This window comes from Callorhinus ursinus, unplaced genomic scaffold, assembly GCF_003265705.2.
Source record: "Callorhinus ursinus isolate GAN/ISIS: 27379988/994484 unplaced genomic scaffold, GSC_fseal_2.0 scaffold8, whole genome shotgun sequence".
In the NCBI taxonomy this organism is placed as follows: domain Eukaryota; kingdom Metazoa; phylum Chordata; class Mammalia; order Carnivora; family Otariidae; genus Callorhinus; species Callorhinus ursinus.
This window is the reverse complement of record NW_027397070.1, coordinates 27,680,117-27,697,305: the sequence shown is the minus strand read 5'-3', so window position 1 is coordinate 27,697,305 and position 17,189 is coordinate 27,680,117. Positions and strand designations below refer to the sequence as shown.

Below are 17,189 nucleotides of genomic sequence, written 5' to 3'. Positions count from 1 at the left end.
CAGTGGAATAAAGCAGAAAATATGCTAGCCATAAAGCTAAATACAGGCTATAGCTGAATTTCATATTAAGTGCTGTACCTAAGAGGTTTGAGACATAAATAACTAATGCAAAGCAGAAAGTGAGGAGGTACAAATAAAGTTCTATAGGAGTTTCAAATAACTAGGGATTGGAGGAAGATTAAGTTAATCATTTCTCTTGAACCATAACATGTAAACTTAAGTTTTTAAGGGTAGAGACACTGAATGTTATGCATTCTTGGTGGAGAAAAGACACAAATGAAACCATTAGTTCAGTTTTCTGGAGTGCCTATATAAAGAGGAGCACTGTGAAATACCAAGATCAGAAACACCTTACTTATACTATGACGCTCTAGGTCTTCTGTAGGAATTAAACCAATGAAGGATTCTGTACAGGAAAAAATACATCAGAACTATCTTTTGTGAAAATAGATCTGGCCACAATTGTTTAGAACAGACCAAGTAAGAGTTTGGATAGGAGGCCAATATGGACCTGAAATAGAATGAGACTCAGTAAAAAAGAAAAGAGACAAACAAGGGTAGCAAGGTCTTAGAAAAGGAAGATAGAAGTTAAAAGATTTTGAGAGCATGCTTGGATCATTAACTTTGAAAATAAGGGAGGGAGTACTCTGATATAAGGAAGAAAGGGAGAAGGGATTGAAATACTGATGACAAGAGAAAAATGGGTGGCTCACATTAGTCACCCTACTTAATTTGAAACATGCTTTTATTTATTAACCACCTTTTATTTTTATTAAGATCGCCTGAATATACTTAGAGCCCCTTCTCCAGATCCCTTATTTTACAGCAGTTATACTACTTAAAGACCTAAACTAAACCAAGCAGAAGTTTGATCTTCGAGCTAATATATTCTATTAACCAGGTACAGTGGTGTACACACAGCAGAAACTCAATATAATATACATGTATTCTTTATAAAATTAACTTGCAGTTATCTTGTGTGAAATTCAATAGCCTACCCAAAGTTTTCTAAACAATTTAAATTGTTCAGTATAACTTGTAAAGAGCAAAAGATGCTTTCTACCTTTCATACCATCAACTTTGTCCCCAACCTTCTCCAAGATGACAAAAAACCCTTACCTGTGGGTCCAGAATGAACAGATAATGACCTTTCTATCTGGAGTGGTGACATCATCTGTATTGTTAATTTTGCTAGGTAGATGGCTTCATATTCCTAAAAAATATTTGATTAACATGAACAGACATTTAGATTCTTGGGTACCCAAAAGAGTGATTAATGCGTATATTATCGGTATTCTTAGTTTATACTGAAATATCTGGTGCCATACTGTTGTAAGAGAAATGCAAGTGTAGGGGCACCTGGGTTGGGTGGCTCATTCCGTTAAGCGGCTGACTCTTAGTTTCAGTTCAGGTCATGATCTCAGGGTTGTGGGATGGAGCCTGGCGTCCATACAGAGTCTGCCTGTCCCTCTCCTTCCCCCTCTGCCACTCTCCTGACTCTCTCCTTTCTCTCTCAAATAAATATTTTAAAAAAGGAGAAATGCAAGTTAAAAATTCCTATCTCTTAAAAAAAGTAAAATAAAATTACTATCTCATACTTTCACATTTACTGAAAAGACTATAAATCAAGTCACTTTAACAGCTTGCACTAGGGTATCGTACACTGAACTGCTAGTTAGGCAGTTATCTGTTCTCTGCCGATGGGGTGTTAGCTATATCATCTTTAATTTCCTCTGTTAAAACACACACACACACATCCCCAAAACCCGAAAATGCTCATAAAATAATTTTAAGAATAAAATGAAATAAAATTCAGTGAAGATAAAATGCTATACAGTTGAAAATATTTTAAAAATGAGAGTAATATAAAGCATTTAATGGATTCAAATATATATTTGGTTTTCTAATTCCTTAAAATTAGTAGTCTTCGGGGTGCCTGGGTGGCTCAGTTGTTAAGCATCTGCCTTCCCCTCAGGTCATGATCTCGGGGTCCTGGGATCGAGCCCTGCATCGGGGTCCCTGCTCCACGGAAGCCTGCTTCTGCCTCTCCCACTCCCCCTGCTTGGGTTCCCTCTCTTGCTGTGTCTCTGTCAAATAAATAAATAAAATCTTAAAAAAAAAATTAATAGTCCTCTACTTCCAAAGATGGAAGAATAAAGGCATTCCTACCCCCTCTCCTTTCTGAAAACAAAAAATAGAGAATTCCTTATTTGATGAAAGTAGGAAACATCCATAACCCTGAATAAAAGAAGAATGAAAAGTAAAGAACTGATTACAAATTGGTCAGAATAGTGGTTACCTTTACAAAAGGAGAAAGAGTGTTTGTGGTTAGGAAGGGGTAACACAAGGGCTTTTGGGATCCTGGCATATGTTCAATTTCTTGACCTGATGGTGGTTACATGGATGTTTATTTACATTTTATGCCTTTTCTGTATGTGTATTTCAAAATTTATTTTTAAATGGAACCAGACCAAGGTAGGCATACAAGATGCCTGATTGCAGAAATTAGGCAGAATGAGTATATTTCAAAGTGCTCCAAAAAAAGATGGTGGATCTAAGATAAATCTAACAAGCCCTTGCACAGTATTATAGGAAATACGAGTGGGCTGTGGGGATGAGGTAGGGCATATTAAGGAAAATGTGAATGCCCACACATGCCGTTTTTGCAAGAAGCAGGGTACGTGTATTTAGCCAAGTATCTGATCTTAGCTAAAAATAAAAACGAAACCAGTAATTCTCAAGCCTGGCTATACCTGAGGATCACCTGAGGAGTTTTAAAATACATATATGCTCAAGTCTCACCCCCAGTGATTGTCATTTAATTGGTTTAGGTTAGGTTCCCCTGGGTGGTTTTAATGTGCATGCTATGTTTATCAATACAAACAAGAAAAACCTGTGACATAAGAGGCTCTGCTGCTTACTCATCGAGTTAAACCACCAGAGAAAAGTGCTGGTGAGAAAAACTTCCAAAACAAGTAGGAAAATTTAAGCTGTCTGCCTTCCCCAACCACTATCCAGGTTCCTCTCCCACAATTTTATTGTTGGGGCAAATAGCTGTTCTAAGAATACTTCCAGTTCAAAGATGACCAATAATCATAAAGGAACCATTGTAGGTTTTAGCGTAAAGATGTCAGAAGGGGGGAAAAAGCAACTTTATAACCAAAAGTCACATTAAGAACAGTGTCAAGATTGCACCATGAAGCAGATGAAAATGATTATTCTCCATGAAATCAACGAGTATGGCATTTCTTTTAAGGTTTTATTTGAGAGAGTGAGAGAGAAAGCACGAGCAGGGGAGAGGGGTAGAGAGAGAAGCTGATTCCCCCACTGAGCAGGGAGCCTGATGTGGGGATCCCAGGATCCTGGGATCATGACCTGAGCCAAAGGCAGACAAGACACTTAACTGACTGAGCTAGGCAGGTGCCCAATGAGTATGGCATTTCTGAAACTGAGTCCAAAGAAGAAATAAAAGGACTCATGGAAGAAATATAACAATGAAACAGATGACATACGAACTATTAGAGCTCAATGGGAGAGAAAAAAATAAAACCACAGAAATAATGAATGAATGAATATAACAGAATCAACAAAGAGAATAGACCATACTATCCAATTCTGGCGTAACACCAATTTTCTCTTTTCTCCTCGATTGTTTCAAACCGCAAATATGCTACACTTCCTATCATTTTAGAAAACAAAATCTTCCTTAATAACCCTAGTTTCCCCTCTAGCTACTGTTGTTTTCTCCTTCAAAGTGTAATTCCTAAAATTATCTATTCTTGCTACTTACATTCCTTTCTTCCCATTTTCTCTTGAACTCTGAGCAATTATGTTTATCCTCCCCCATCCACAGAACCTGTTTGTCAAGGCGACCAATGACCTCATGTTCCTAACCTAATGTCAATTCTCAGCCCTTATCTTATTTAACCTATTAGCAGCTTTTGATACAGTGAATCATTCCCCACTTTTTTAAGATTTAGATGTATTTATTTTGAGAGAGAGAGAGAAGAGGGCGGGGAGAGGGAGAGAATCTCAAGCAGACTCCCCACTGAGTGTAGGGCTCAATCTCATGACCCATGAGATCATGACCTGAGCTGAAATCAAGAGCTGGGCGCTTAACCAAATAAGCCACCCAGGTGACCCCATTCCCTACTTCTTCAAACACTTTCTTCACTTGACTTTCCAAACAACAAGCCACCCTGATTTTCTTCCTATGTCAGTGGCCATTCTTTTCGATCTCTTCTACTAATTCCTCATCTCCCCACCCTCTACATGTTGGAGTACATTAGGATCTGTTTTGGAAATTCTTCTCTATCTGCACTCCCCTAGTGATCTCACCTCGTCTCAGGGCTTTCAATATCACCTATATACTGATACTCCTTAGATACATGGTTCTTTCCCATGAACTCTGGACTTTATATAACTGCCTATTGTCCAACAGCCCTCTCAACCTTAAGATGACCAAAACTGAACTCGATTTTACTCCCTTCAAACCTTTTCATGCAGTTTCTTCCATAAAGGCTTAGATCCATCCTAATCTCCTCTCTTCACATCCAATCCATCAGCAAATCCTGTCAGCTATACAGTCAAATAAATCCAAAATGTGATCTCTTCTCACTTCTTCCCCTACTACCATTTTGGTCCAAACTAACATCTTCTTTTGACTTGTAGTGATTTGGGATAAGGGCAGAAGCAAGTATACTTGTTAGAAAGCAACTGCAATAATGTAGTCAAAAGAAAATTAAGGAAACAAGCCATGCAGATATTTGGGGAAAAGCATTCTAGGTGTGGGGAGATAAGAGCAAGTGCCTTGAGATGAGAACATGCATAGTATTTTCAAGGAATTATGAGGTCAGTGTGACTAGAACATACACAGTAAGCAAATGGGATTGTAGATTAGAACTTGAGAGGTAAGGGACTACACATGTAGGGATTTATAAGCCATTATAATAAATAAGGCCTCTGGCTTTTAAGTGGAGGAGGAATTAACTTCTTGTAAAATTCGGCCTATGGTGCTGAGTATACTGTGTTGAATACAGGATACTGTAAATTTCATAAGAAATACATATGTTCTACACAAAGAAAACTTTAAAACACTAAAGGAAATAGAAATTGATGTGAATAAATGGAATATATTCTTAGGAAGACTAAAAATGTAAAGGTGTCAATTCTTTTTGAACTCTGAACTTAGCAGTAACTTAAAAAATATAGGGCTCTTTCCAGCAAAGTTCACACCAAAAAGTAAATGTTAAGAAGTTTCCAGGAAAATTCTAGAAAGAACATTAATGAGGAAATCTTGAGCTATGCCATAAGTTATTTACATAATAACCTAGTATTTAAAACTTATACAGTTGCAGCATTAAGCAGAGCAATGGAACAGAATACAAAGCCCAGAAATAGACCCATGTATAGATCAGAGTTTGGTATATAATAAAAATGGTATTTTAAATCAGTTGGCTAAAGACAGATTACTTAATAATATACAAAGAGCTCTTATAAAACAAAGAGGAAAAAGACCAACAATCTGATAGAAGAATGGGCAAACCACAGGAGTCGCCACTTTTACCACCAAGATGGCAATGATCAGAAAATCTAATAAAATACTTTTGGCTCTTGGCATTGAACAGGAACTACTAGGAAACAGGTACTCCTTGTTTCTTGGTGGTTTACATTATTTCAGCCTTTTTAAAGATTATATGGTAACATCAAATTTCAAATCCCTCTGACCCAGCAATTCCATATATATATATATATATATATATATATACACATATTTATATATATATGTATATATCATACAGGTATATTTCAGATGTAAACAAAGATGTACCTACCAGTATACTTCTCCCAATATTGTTTATAATCATGAAAGGCTAGAAACAACCCAAAACGTTTATGTATAAGAAATCATACCAAGTTGTGATGCATATATACATCTGTACATATGCATATAGAAACATTATGCAGTTAGACTTGTATATATATTGCTGAATTTTAACATGTGTATATTACTTTTACAAATACAAAATGAAATTCTAAAAGAATGTTTTTACACAACAGAATTAAAAGGCTAAGAAACTTACAGTTTTGTATTTTATAAAAAAATAAAAAGAAACATTTTACATAAACATGCTAGAGTAAAATACCAGTTTGTTTTAAATGAATGGAAAAAAAAGTAAAATTTAAAGTTTGGTAACTGAGACAATCCATTTTGTTAATTTTTTTAAAGATTTTGAGAGAGAGAGAGAGCATGAGTAGCCGGTGGGGGGAGAGGGGTGCAGAGAGGGAAAAGGAGAAGCAGACTCCCCGCTGAGCAGGGAGCCTGATGTGGGGCTCAATCACAGGATCCCAAGATCATGACCTGAGTCAAAGGCAGATGCTTAACCAACTGAGCCACCCAGATACCCCTGAGACAATCCATTTTGTAATGCCCTCAATGTCTCAATGTGAGATTTATTCCTGCATAACTGGATAGAATCAACCAGAGGACTGATATTCCTTCTTAGAAAAAAATGAACTAGTTTAATCAGATACTAGTTTAATCAAATAGAAGAAATTTCTATCAATTATTTACTTTTTATTTTCATTTAATTTAAAAAAATTTTTTAAATTTAAATTCAATTAACATATAATGTATTACTGGTTTAAGACGTAGACGTTAATGATTCATCAGTCTTATATAAAATACCCAGTGCTAATTATAGCACATGCCCTCCTTAATATCCATCGCCCAGTTACCCCATTCCCTCCACCCCACCCCAGCAAACCTGTTTGTTTCCTATGATTATGAGTCTCTTATGGTTTGTCTCTCTGATTTCATTTTATTTTTCCCTCTCTTCCCCTATGATCCTGTTTTGTTTCTTAAATTCCACCTATCAGTGAGATCATGATTACTGTCTTTCTCTGATGGACTTATTTCGCTTAGCATAATACCCTCTAGTTCCAGCCACATTGTTGCAAATGTAAAGATTTCAATTTTTGATGGCTGCGTAATATTCCATTGTATATAAAATACACACCACATCTTCTTTATCCATTCATCTGTCGATGGACATCTGGGCTCTTTCCATAGTTTGGCAACTGTGGACACTGCTGTTATAAACACTGGGGTGCAGGTGCCCCTTCAGATCACTACATTTGTATCTTTGGGTAAATACCCAGTAGTGCGTGCAATTGCTGGGTCATAGGGTAGCTCTACTTTCAACTTTCTGAGGAACCTCCATACTGTTTTTCAGAGTGGCTGCACCAGCTTGCATTCCCACCAACAGTGCAGGAGGGCTCCCCTTTCTCCGCAACCTCGCCAACATCTGTCATTTCCTGACTTGTTGATTTTAGCCATTCTGACTAGTGTGAGTTAGTATCTCATTGTGGTTTTGATTTGTATTTCTCTGATGCTGAGTGATATTGAGCATTTTTTTGTATGTCTGTTGGCCATTTGGATGTCTTCTTTGCAGAAATGTCTGTGTCTTCTGCCCATTTCTTGATTGGATTATTTGTTCTTTGTTGAGTTTGTTTTTTATAGATTTTGGATACTAGCCCTTTATTTGGTAAGTCATTTGCAAATACCTTCTCCCATTCTGTCAGTTGTCTTTGGTTTGTGAACTGTTTCCTTTGCTGTGCAAATTTTTTGTCTTGATGAAGTCCCAATAGTTCATTTTTGCTTGTTTCCCTTGCCTTTGGAGATGTGTCGAGCAAGAAGTTACTGTGGCCAAGGTCAAAGAGGTTGCTGCCTGTGTTCTGCTCTAGGATTTGGATGAATTCCTGCCTCACACTGAGGTCTTTCATCCATTTTGAGTCTATTTTTGTGTATGGTGTAAGGAAATGGTCCAGTTTTGTTCTTCTGCATGTGGCTGTCCAATTTTCCCAAAACCAATTGTTGAACAGACTTTTTTCCATTGGATATTCTTTCCTGCTTTAAGATTAGTTGACAATATAGTTGAGGGGCCATTTCTGGGTTCTCTAGTCTGTTCCACTGATCTATGTGTCTGTTTTTCTGCCAGTACCATACTGTCATGATGACTACAGCTTTGTAATAGAGCTTCAAGTCTAGAATTGTGATGCCACCAGCTTTGGTTTTCTTTTTCAACATTTTTTTGGCTATTTAGGGTCTTTTCTGGTTCCATACAAATTTTAGGTTTATTTGTTCTAGCTCTGTGAAAAAGGTTGATGGTATTTTGATAGGGATTACACTGAATGTGCAGACTGCTCTAGGTTGCATAGTTTTTAACAGTATCTGTTCTTCCAATCTATGAGCATGGAATGTTTTTCCATTTCTTTGTGTCTTCCTCAATTTCTTTCACAAGTGTTCAACAGTTTTCTGAGTACAGATTCTTTGCCTCTTTGGTCAGGTTTATTTCTAGGTATCTCTCTCATGGTTTTGGGGGCAATTGTAAATGGAATCAACTCCTTAATTTCTTTCTTCTGTTTCATTGTTAGTGTACAGGAATACAACTGATTTCTGTGCATTGATTTTATATCCTGCCACTTCGCTGAATTCCTGTATGAGTTCTAGCAATTTTGGGGTGGAGTTTTTTGGGATCCTCCCAAACTTCCGGCCCCAGAACCGAAAGCTCGGGGCCCCACTCTTCAATGAGCCCTCAGAGAAATGCATCAGTCACTCCTGTCTCCCTGGTCTCCATCTACACTCCGTGTTCAACCAGCCTGTGACTGAGCATTTCTATCTCAGACCACGACCCGTTTCCAGCATCTAAACCCTGCAGACTCCTGTGGTGCGCTATTGTGCCACTCCTCCCGGGGGAGGAAGGGGTGTCTTGCCGGTTCTGCCACTTGCTGGGCCCCTGCTCAGAAAGCAGTTGCCCAACTGTGCTGCAGTTTGTGGTTTATGGCAACACCCCAGCTCAGAGTCCACTCCTGGGCTCACTGTAGCCGGCTTCCCCGCCCCAATGCCTGGGAACTCTGCCACACTCAGGCACCCCTGGTCTTCCTGTGATTCTGAGACCACACTGTCCCACCCCCGCTTAGCCACCTTGAGTGCCTTTAAGGCTGGGATGTCCCCTACCCACCATTGAAGCAGACTTCTAAAAGTCCTGAATTTGCACTTTGCTGCTATATCACTTTCTTGTAGCCGGCTTAGAGAGGCTCCCTCCCCCCACAGTTTATTTTCCCATACATCGTCTTGAATTCACTTCTCTGCACCTCCAACCTTGCAGAAAGTGCCCGCTTTTCTATTTGCGGAGTTGCAGCTTTTTTTTTTTTTTTAAGATTTTTTAATTTATATATTTGAAAGAGAGAGAATGAGAGAGAGAGAGAAAGAGAGAGCACATGAGAGGGGGGAGGGTCAGAGGGAGAAGCAGACTTCCTGCTGAGCAGGGAGCCTGATGCGGGACTCGATCCCGGGACTCCAGGATCATGACCTGAGCCGAAGGCAGTTGCTTAACCAACTGAGTCACCCATGCGCCGCCCCTCCTTTTGAAGATTTTTTATTTATTTAAGTTGCATCTATTCTTTTATTCTTTTCTTAGATCTCCTGTTGAGTTCACAGGTGTTCAGAATGATCTGATAGCTATCTAGCTGAATTCCTGGGACCAGATTAAACTAGGGTCCCCTACTCCTCTGCCATCCTGGACTCCTCTAACATTAATTATTTTATCTTACATTTAACAATGTGCCTTTAGCCCTTTTTTCACAGTAATGGCAGCTTTATTTTATTTTTTTTTTAAGATTTTATTTATTAGAGAATGAGAGAGAGCACATGAGAGAGGGGAGGGTCAGAGGGAGAAAATAATGGCAGCTTTAAAGAAAAGACTTAAAAAACAAAAAGGAAAATACCTTTAACTAGAAATGTAAATTTGAATAGAAAAATCAAATTAGGAGGTACTTGGCTGGCTCAGTTGGAGGAGCATGCAACTCTTGATCTCAGTGAATTTGAGCCCCATGTTGGGTGCAGAGATTACTTAAAATAAACTTAAAAAAATAATAATAATGAAATCAATCAAATTAGATTATGGAAATTTTTAAGTATTTAAAATAAATTCTAGAGCGTCTGGGTGGCTCAGTCAGTTAAGCATCTGCCTTCAGCTGAGGTCATGATCTCAGGTTCCTGAGATTGAGCCCCATGATGCAGGGAGCCTGCTTCTCTCCCTCTCCCCATCCCCCACTCATGCTCTCTCTTGCTATCTCCCTCTCTCAAATAAATAAAATCTTTAAATAAAACTTAAAAAATAAAAAAATAAATTCTACACTTAAATTATATAGACATAAGATTTTAATTATCCTCCTTTCTGACTACTTTAAAGACGAGGAAGAGTGGTTACCTGAAGTTGATGAACAAATCCAGCATTAGGATTAATACAAAATCTTCTTTCTTGAACATAAGCAAATGCATCTCTGAAAAACAAAAAAAAAGAAAACTAAGGTGATGGTATTATTTCATGAATTAATCTCAATTTTTTTAGTATTTACCTAAAATAGGAACTTAACCAAAAATTTACCTGAACAGGAAATCATAATCATAAAACTTGTGCTACAGAGAGGTAGCAAGCTATAGTGGAAAAATCAACAGCATGGGCAGATGAAAGATCACCACCCCTCTGTTTACCAGCTTGTGTTCTAAGGGAAGCTGCTCAACTTTCTAAGCTTTATTTTTCTTACATGTAAACTGGAGTTTATAATAGTTCCTATTTTGGAGGGCAATTATGAAGATGTGTGATAGTAAATATAAAGCACCTTGTGTAGCATCTATTACAAAGTGTGTGCTCAAAATTTGATCATTGTTTAAACAAGAAGTATATCTACCTTCTTGTGTTGTTGTGAGTCTTAAATGAGATAAAGAGTCTAGAAGAGCACCTAGATTCACTATTAATATTATTACTGTCAAGACACCAAATAATAAAGAGAATATATAAAAGTCTACCAATTAAATAAACAAAGCATTTGTATTCAAATAATATTAACTGATACTTTTAAGCAACCTTTCCATCAAAATTTAAACTTAAAGGATACCAAACAAACTAAAGATTTTGAATGTCTACTGTGTGTCAGGAATGTGGATCCAATGCTGAACGCAGCTCAAATGAAGAGAGTTAACATGGAACATGGTATATTGATGGACAGGTTGATACAGGCATATCAAAGTTTTACTGACCATGATTAAGAATTATTAAGGATCAGAAACCTCTGAGACCTTTTTGGGGTAAGGTGATTATTTGATCAGATTTATCTTTTGAAAAGATCATTTCAACTGTAGTGTGAGGAAAAGAAACAGACTGGAGAAGTAAAGAATACATGAAACCACTAAGAAGGCTACCACTGTTAAGAGTTCAAGAAAGAGGGCGCCTGGGTGGCTCAGATGGTTAAGCGTCTGCCTTTGGCTCAGGTCATGATCCCAGGTTCCTGGGACTGAGTCCCGCATTGGGCTCCCTTCTCCTTGCGAGCCTGCTTCTCCCTCTGGCTCTCTCTCTCTCTCTCTTTCATGAATAAATAAATAAAATCTTTAAAAAAAAAAAAAAGAGTCCAAAAAAGACATGACTGGAGCTTGGATTAGGGGATTAAATGGTGATGAAGAGAAAGATAAAGAGATAGATTCAAGGTATATTTTAGAACATAAAAAAGACAGGATTTGGTAATGGGTTAAGTTTGGGAGATAGGGAGTGAAAGACAAGGAGTTGTCAATGATTACTAGGCTTCTAGCAAGACACACTAAAAAAAAGAAACACTGTACACTGGCGAGGTTTTTGTTTTGGGGCTCTCTCTTTTTTATCTAGGCAGTATACTTGAAAAAGTTGATTCTGGTTAAGAAAACTACACTGAACTGTGAATAGAAGCTGAAACAATTTCTAGGTTAATTTTTCATCCAACTACTGTTAAAGGAAAACATAATAAATTAGCCTTTTAAGCAAGGGAAGCAATAACATCTGTGTCTAAGAGTTTTTAAAATTGGACTAAACAATTCTCTAGCAGTAAACAGTTTTCCATAATTATTCCCAACTATAACTACCTTGGCTTCTTAACAACATTTAGCACTAGCTCCCTAAAACCACAAAATATTAGCCAAGTAGACCTATACAAGGTAGATAGGCCATAAAGTTTAAGAGACTAATCATGGGATAAAGAGCCTGCCTAATATACATGAACAGATGACAAAATCAGGATATCAACTTTAAAATCCAAAACTGTTTCCTTTAATAAAGCTACATTTTACTGAGAATTTAAATTGTGGCTAGGTTTCAGAGTACTTTCTTACCTGTACTTCATTCCAAATGTTTCCATAATGTATGCAATAACAAAGGCAGCACTGAAGAGGGGGAAAAAATTTTAGAAAAAAAATAGAAAACACAGCTCATTAATTAAATGCTAGAGAAAGAAAGATAATCTCCTAACTTCATACCTCCTGGAGATTCCTGCATTTCCATGGACAAGAACTTTTCCTGAAAAACAAGAAATAGTTATTCTGACAAAAAAACATCTAATTCAGCAACTAAAATATATTGAAACCATGTACCATATCACAGTATGATAAATCTTTTCTTAAACATTTTATATTTTATACATACCACACTTAGATATTTATTAACTTTCAATCTTTACAATTTATACTTTGAAATTAAAGGGATTTAAAGGTGACCCAAAACTGGAAAATAGTTATATAGGAATATTTAAGAAAGCCTATCCAAATGAAGCAAGGAGTTGGGAAAAACCAAATTTGGGAATAGTCTATTACATACAATTGCAACTTCCATAGCCTGCATTTAAGACAAATGTTAACTAAAACATTAACTGCAGGCGCCTGGGTGGCTCAGTTGGTTGAGCGACTGCCTTCGGCTCAGGTCATGATCCTGGAGTCCCTGGATCAAGTCCAGCATCGGGCTCCCTGCTCGGCAGGGAGTCTGCTTCTCCCTCTGACCCTCCCCCATCTCGTGTGCTCGCTCTCTCATTCTCTCTCTCTCAAATAAATGAAATCTTTAAAAAAAACAAAAAACAAAAACATTAACTGTAACACAGAGTCCCCTAAAACTGAATATTGAGCAAGTAAAGAAAATATTATTTACCTCCAGTTTGTAAGCTTCCATCAATAAATTCTTTAGTCTGAAGACAAAAAACAGTGTTTCAATAAAACATGTGGATTAATACAAGCATAAAATATACATATGGTAAAGCAAAATATACTGAAAAAATTTCTTTATTTATAATAATAAAAACTGCCTTCATTCAATAATTTCCAAAATGCTACAAATGCACCTATTACAAATTTTAGAAATTATACAGGATCTAAAATTTAATTTGAATTTAATAAATTCAAAGTGTGATTTCTCAGATATTTGGAGATCATAAAAAGGTTTTAAAAATAAATATTCTTTAAAATATAATCCCACAATTTTCAGTCATAACAAAGTAAAAGCAGCATAGGAAGGAATTAGTTTCATTATTAAGTTTTAGACCATAATTAAGAAGTCAAATCATAAAATTTAAATGATATTAAAGCATGATACTTACCATGGGAAAATAACGTATTATATTTTCAACTGGATTATCTGCAATATCCAAGACTAAATATCTGAAAATAGAATATTTCGTGATAAGCACACTTTCAGATAAAACTGTGTATAAAAAACTTCAGAATTTCTTGACAACCATGAAAATAATGCAAAACAATTTTCAAAGTATCATAGTCCCAAGAACTGGGTCGTAGATTTTATATTGTTTAAATGCACAGCATTTAAAGCCTTCTTAAATAATAAGTTAACATTTCTGATACTTTTGTATAAAAAAATTATCTGGTTAAAATTGAAAAATCACATGAAGGAAGAAAACTTTCCTCTAGATCAGAGTGGACCTATAATATAAAGAGAAAAAGTGTCTGTATTCTTTACTGTTATTCTTCTATTTCTACTAACTTCCCCATGGACTAGAAGATTCTTCTTTGAGTGGCCCTCTGATCCCTCCTCACAATGCTACAGAGGACAATTCAGAGGAAGCCCAAAGTCTGAAAGAGAAGAAGGTAATCAAAATAGAAGTTTAACGGAGCAATGAGTCAAACATTCGTTGCTTGAACTAACCTTCAGTAGAGTAAAAATCAACCAAGAGACTACCTGTCCTATAATTTTGCACTTTGGAAAATACTAAGACCTTATTAATATGCTAGGCTTATTTTATTTTGTGAAAACCTTTCTAACCTATCCTAGAGCACCTGTTTATTAGTACAACTATAGTAATTATTTTTTTTCCTTAATTATTTATTTTTTTATTATGTTATGTTGTCACCATAAGGAGGGCATGTATTGCACGGAGCACTGGGTGTTATAGGTGTTATACGCAAACAATGAATCATGGAACAGTACATCAAAAACTAATGAGGTACTGTATGGTGACAACTATAGTAATTAAGTTACAAAATTAATTTTTAAAGTCAATATGGCCTTAAAAATGACAGTCCTTTAGTATCATTTAAGTAGTTAGTAAAGCGATCATTTAGGTGGTAACAACTTCAATAAATTCAGAGTTTAACAGAGAGAAGCTAAAACTCAGTATCCAAGGATAATCCAATGTAAAAACCAAAAGGATTCAATGACTGTATCCTAAAGTGATTGTGTAGACTGAACTATTACATAAAACACTGCTTCAAGAAAAAAAAGTTAATTCACAGTCAATCTAAAATATTTTACTGCATTTCATTTTGAATGTTAAAAACTATTAGCAGTCAGGGTGCCTGAGTGGCTCAGTCGGTTAAGCATACAAATCTTGATCTCAGCTCAGATCTCGATCTCACATTGTGATTTCAAGCCGAGTTGGGCTCCATGCTGGGTGTAGAGGCTACTTTTAAAAACAAAAAAACAAAAAAACAAAAAGAAAAACCCCCCAAAACAAAAAACTATTAGCAGAGGGGCACCTGGCTGGCTCAATCCATAGAGTTGCAGCTCTTGATCTCAGGGTTGTAAGTTTGAGCCCCACACTGGGTGTAGAGATTACTTAAAAATAAAATTTTTAAAAAACAAAAACAAAAACAGAAACAAAACTATTAGCAGAACTATCAATCTATACTCCAATATTCCAAATCTAGGGAGAAAGGGTTCTTCCATTAGGATAAAGAAGCTGTACCCAAGACATTTTGGTATTAAAAACAAAAACTCTAGACAAATCAGAAATGTATAGTATGGCATTTTAAAATATCGTGGCATTTTCTATAATATATGTAAGTCTATATGTGTGTAGACATAATACACATATGTATAATAGAGTTAAGATTTAGAGGAATATGCCAAAATGTTAACTAAAGTGTTTCTTCTAGGTTGTGGAATTATGATTTTATATTCTTCTTGGAATCATTCTTTTTTTTTTTAACGCCTTTTATTTATTTGACAGAGAGAGACAGCAAGAGAGGGAACACAAGCAGGGGGAGAGGGAAAGGGAGAAGCAGGCTTCCCGCTGAGCAGAGAGAGCCCGATGCGGGGCTCGATCCCAGGACCCTGGGATCATGACCTGAGCCAAAGGCAGACACTCAACGACTGAGCCACCCAGGCACCCCTCCTGGCATCATTCTTTATTTTCCAAAGTATCTATAAAGAACAAGGATTTTTGGGCACCTGAGAAAGAGAGAGAAGGAGCAGTGGGGAAGGGCAGAGGGAAAGGGAGGAGACTCCCTGCTGAGCAGGGAGCCCAACGCAGGGCTTGATCCTAGGACCCTGGAATCATGACATGAGCCCAAGGCAAATGCTTAACTGACTGAGCCACCCAGGCACCCCAAAACCAAGGATTTCTTTTACAATTAGAAAAAAAATTCAATCTATTTTATTTCAGAATATAGACATTCCTTTTTAATTTATTTTTTTAAGGTTTTATTTATTGGTTTTGACAGAGAGAGAGACAGCGAGACAGGGAACACAAGCAGGGGGAGTGGGAGAGGGAGAAGCAGGCTTCCCGCTGAGCAGGGAGCCCGATGCAGGGCTCGATCCCAGGACCCTGGGATCATCACCTGAGCCGAAGGCAGACGCCCAACGACTGAGCCACCCAGGTGCCCCGTAGACATTCCTTTTTTAAAACAAGTGTTTATTAACTGAAAAATGTGTACACATGGTAAAAAATTCTAACAGTATAAAAATATTTGCAATAAAAAATAGGCCCCTCTAGCATCCCTGACCCTGAATTTCCTTCTCAGAAGCAACCACTGTCAGATTTCTGGTTTTTTAGCCTAGAAATTTTCTATGCATGTACAAGAATATATGCCTAATACATTGTATATATTTTTAAACACACTGAGAGTATATACTTGGTTGTACACCTTGCTTTTTTAATTTAATCAATCTTAGTGATTATTCCCAATCAACACACTTAGAAATATTTCATTCTTTTTCATAGTTACAGTATCCTATTATACATTTTCACAATATACTTGAGAGTGTCTTATACTGATGGACACTCAGGTTGCTTTCATTTTTACAAATAAAGCAGCACATTAAAGTATTTTTAACATACATGCTTTTATATACACACAGACTATCTCTAGAATGATATTTAAGGATTAATAGTAGCTGCCTCCCAGGAAGGAAGCTAGATGGCTGGGTTTAGAGGAGGAAAGAGACTTACTTTATTTATATACCTTTTTTCTACCCTTTTCTTGTACCATGTGTAATACATAATTCTTAATTTTTAAAAAAAAAGCTAAAATAACATTAAAAACCATTAAATGCTCAACCACACTCATAATGAGAAAGGCAAATTAGAACTATACGAGACATCATTTTTACTCTAGGAAATTGAGTCTCATTCACTTCAGAGTGGGAATGTAAACTGATACAAATCACTGGAGGGCAATCTGCAACATCCATTAAAATTTTAAATGCTCACATTCTTTGATCCAGCAGTTCCACTTCTACAAATTTATCCAATTAATATATTCACACATGAATTAAATGACATATTTAGGGATACCCACTATATTAGCAAAAGACTGGAAACAATCTAAAATGCCCAATAGGTGACAGGTTGAATAAATTTTAGTATAGCCATACAACAGATTACTATACAAGTTTAAAAAACCAATGCATCTAAGTAATGATATGAAGCAATCTCTAAAACATATTAACATTTTTAAAGCCAGTGTAAAAAAAAAAATTTACCTATAGGAATATGCTTGTATATATGTACATATAACCCTGGGAGGACATTCAAAAAGTAAGAGTGGATGCCTCTAGAGAGGGAACTGAGTATCTAAGGCATAGAAATAGGGAACCTCT

General features: G+C 36.6%; 1 protein-coding gene across 8 annotated transcripts in view; it reads right to left on the bottom strand.

Annotated features, from left to right (window-relative positions):
• Positions 1-17,189, bottom strand: part of STYX (serine/threonine/tyrosine interacting protein) — a 42,347-nt gene that overhangs the window by 6,021 nt on the left and 19,137 nt on the right. For 7 of the 8 annotated variants that reach the window (XR_012378988.1, XR_012378990.1, XR_012378991.1 and 4 more), the window contains 6 exons: positions 13,453-13,513; positions 13,008-13,044; positions 12,347-12,386; positions 12,203-12,253; positions 10,275-10,347; positions 1,120-1,213 (listed from right to left, as the gene is read on the bottom strand). Coding sequence is in view for 4 of the 8 variants with exons in the window: in XM_025870033.2 (XP_025725818.1) it covers positions 1,120-1,213; positions 10,275-10,347; positions 12,203-12,253; positions 12,347-12,386; positions 13,008-13,044; positions 13,453-13,513 (356 nt within the window). In the remaining 4 variants the exon portion in view is untranslated. The remainder of the gene's footprint in view (positions 1-1,119; positions 1,214-10,274; positions 10,348-12,202; positions 12,254-12,346; positions 12,387-13,007; positions 13,045-13,452; positions 13,514-17,189) is intronic. The other variant, XM_025870032.2, reaches the window with a different exon arrangement.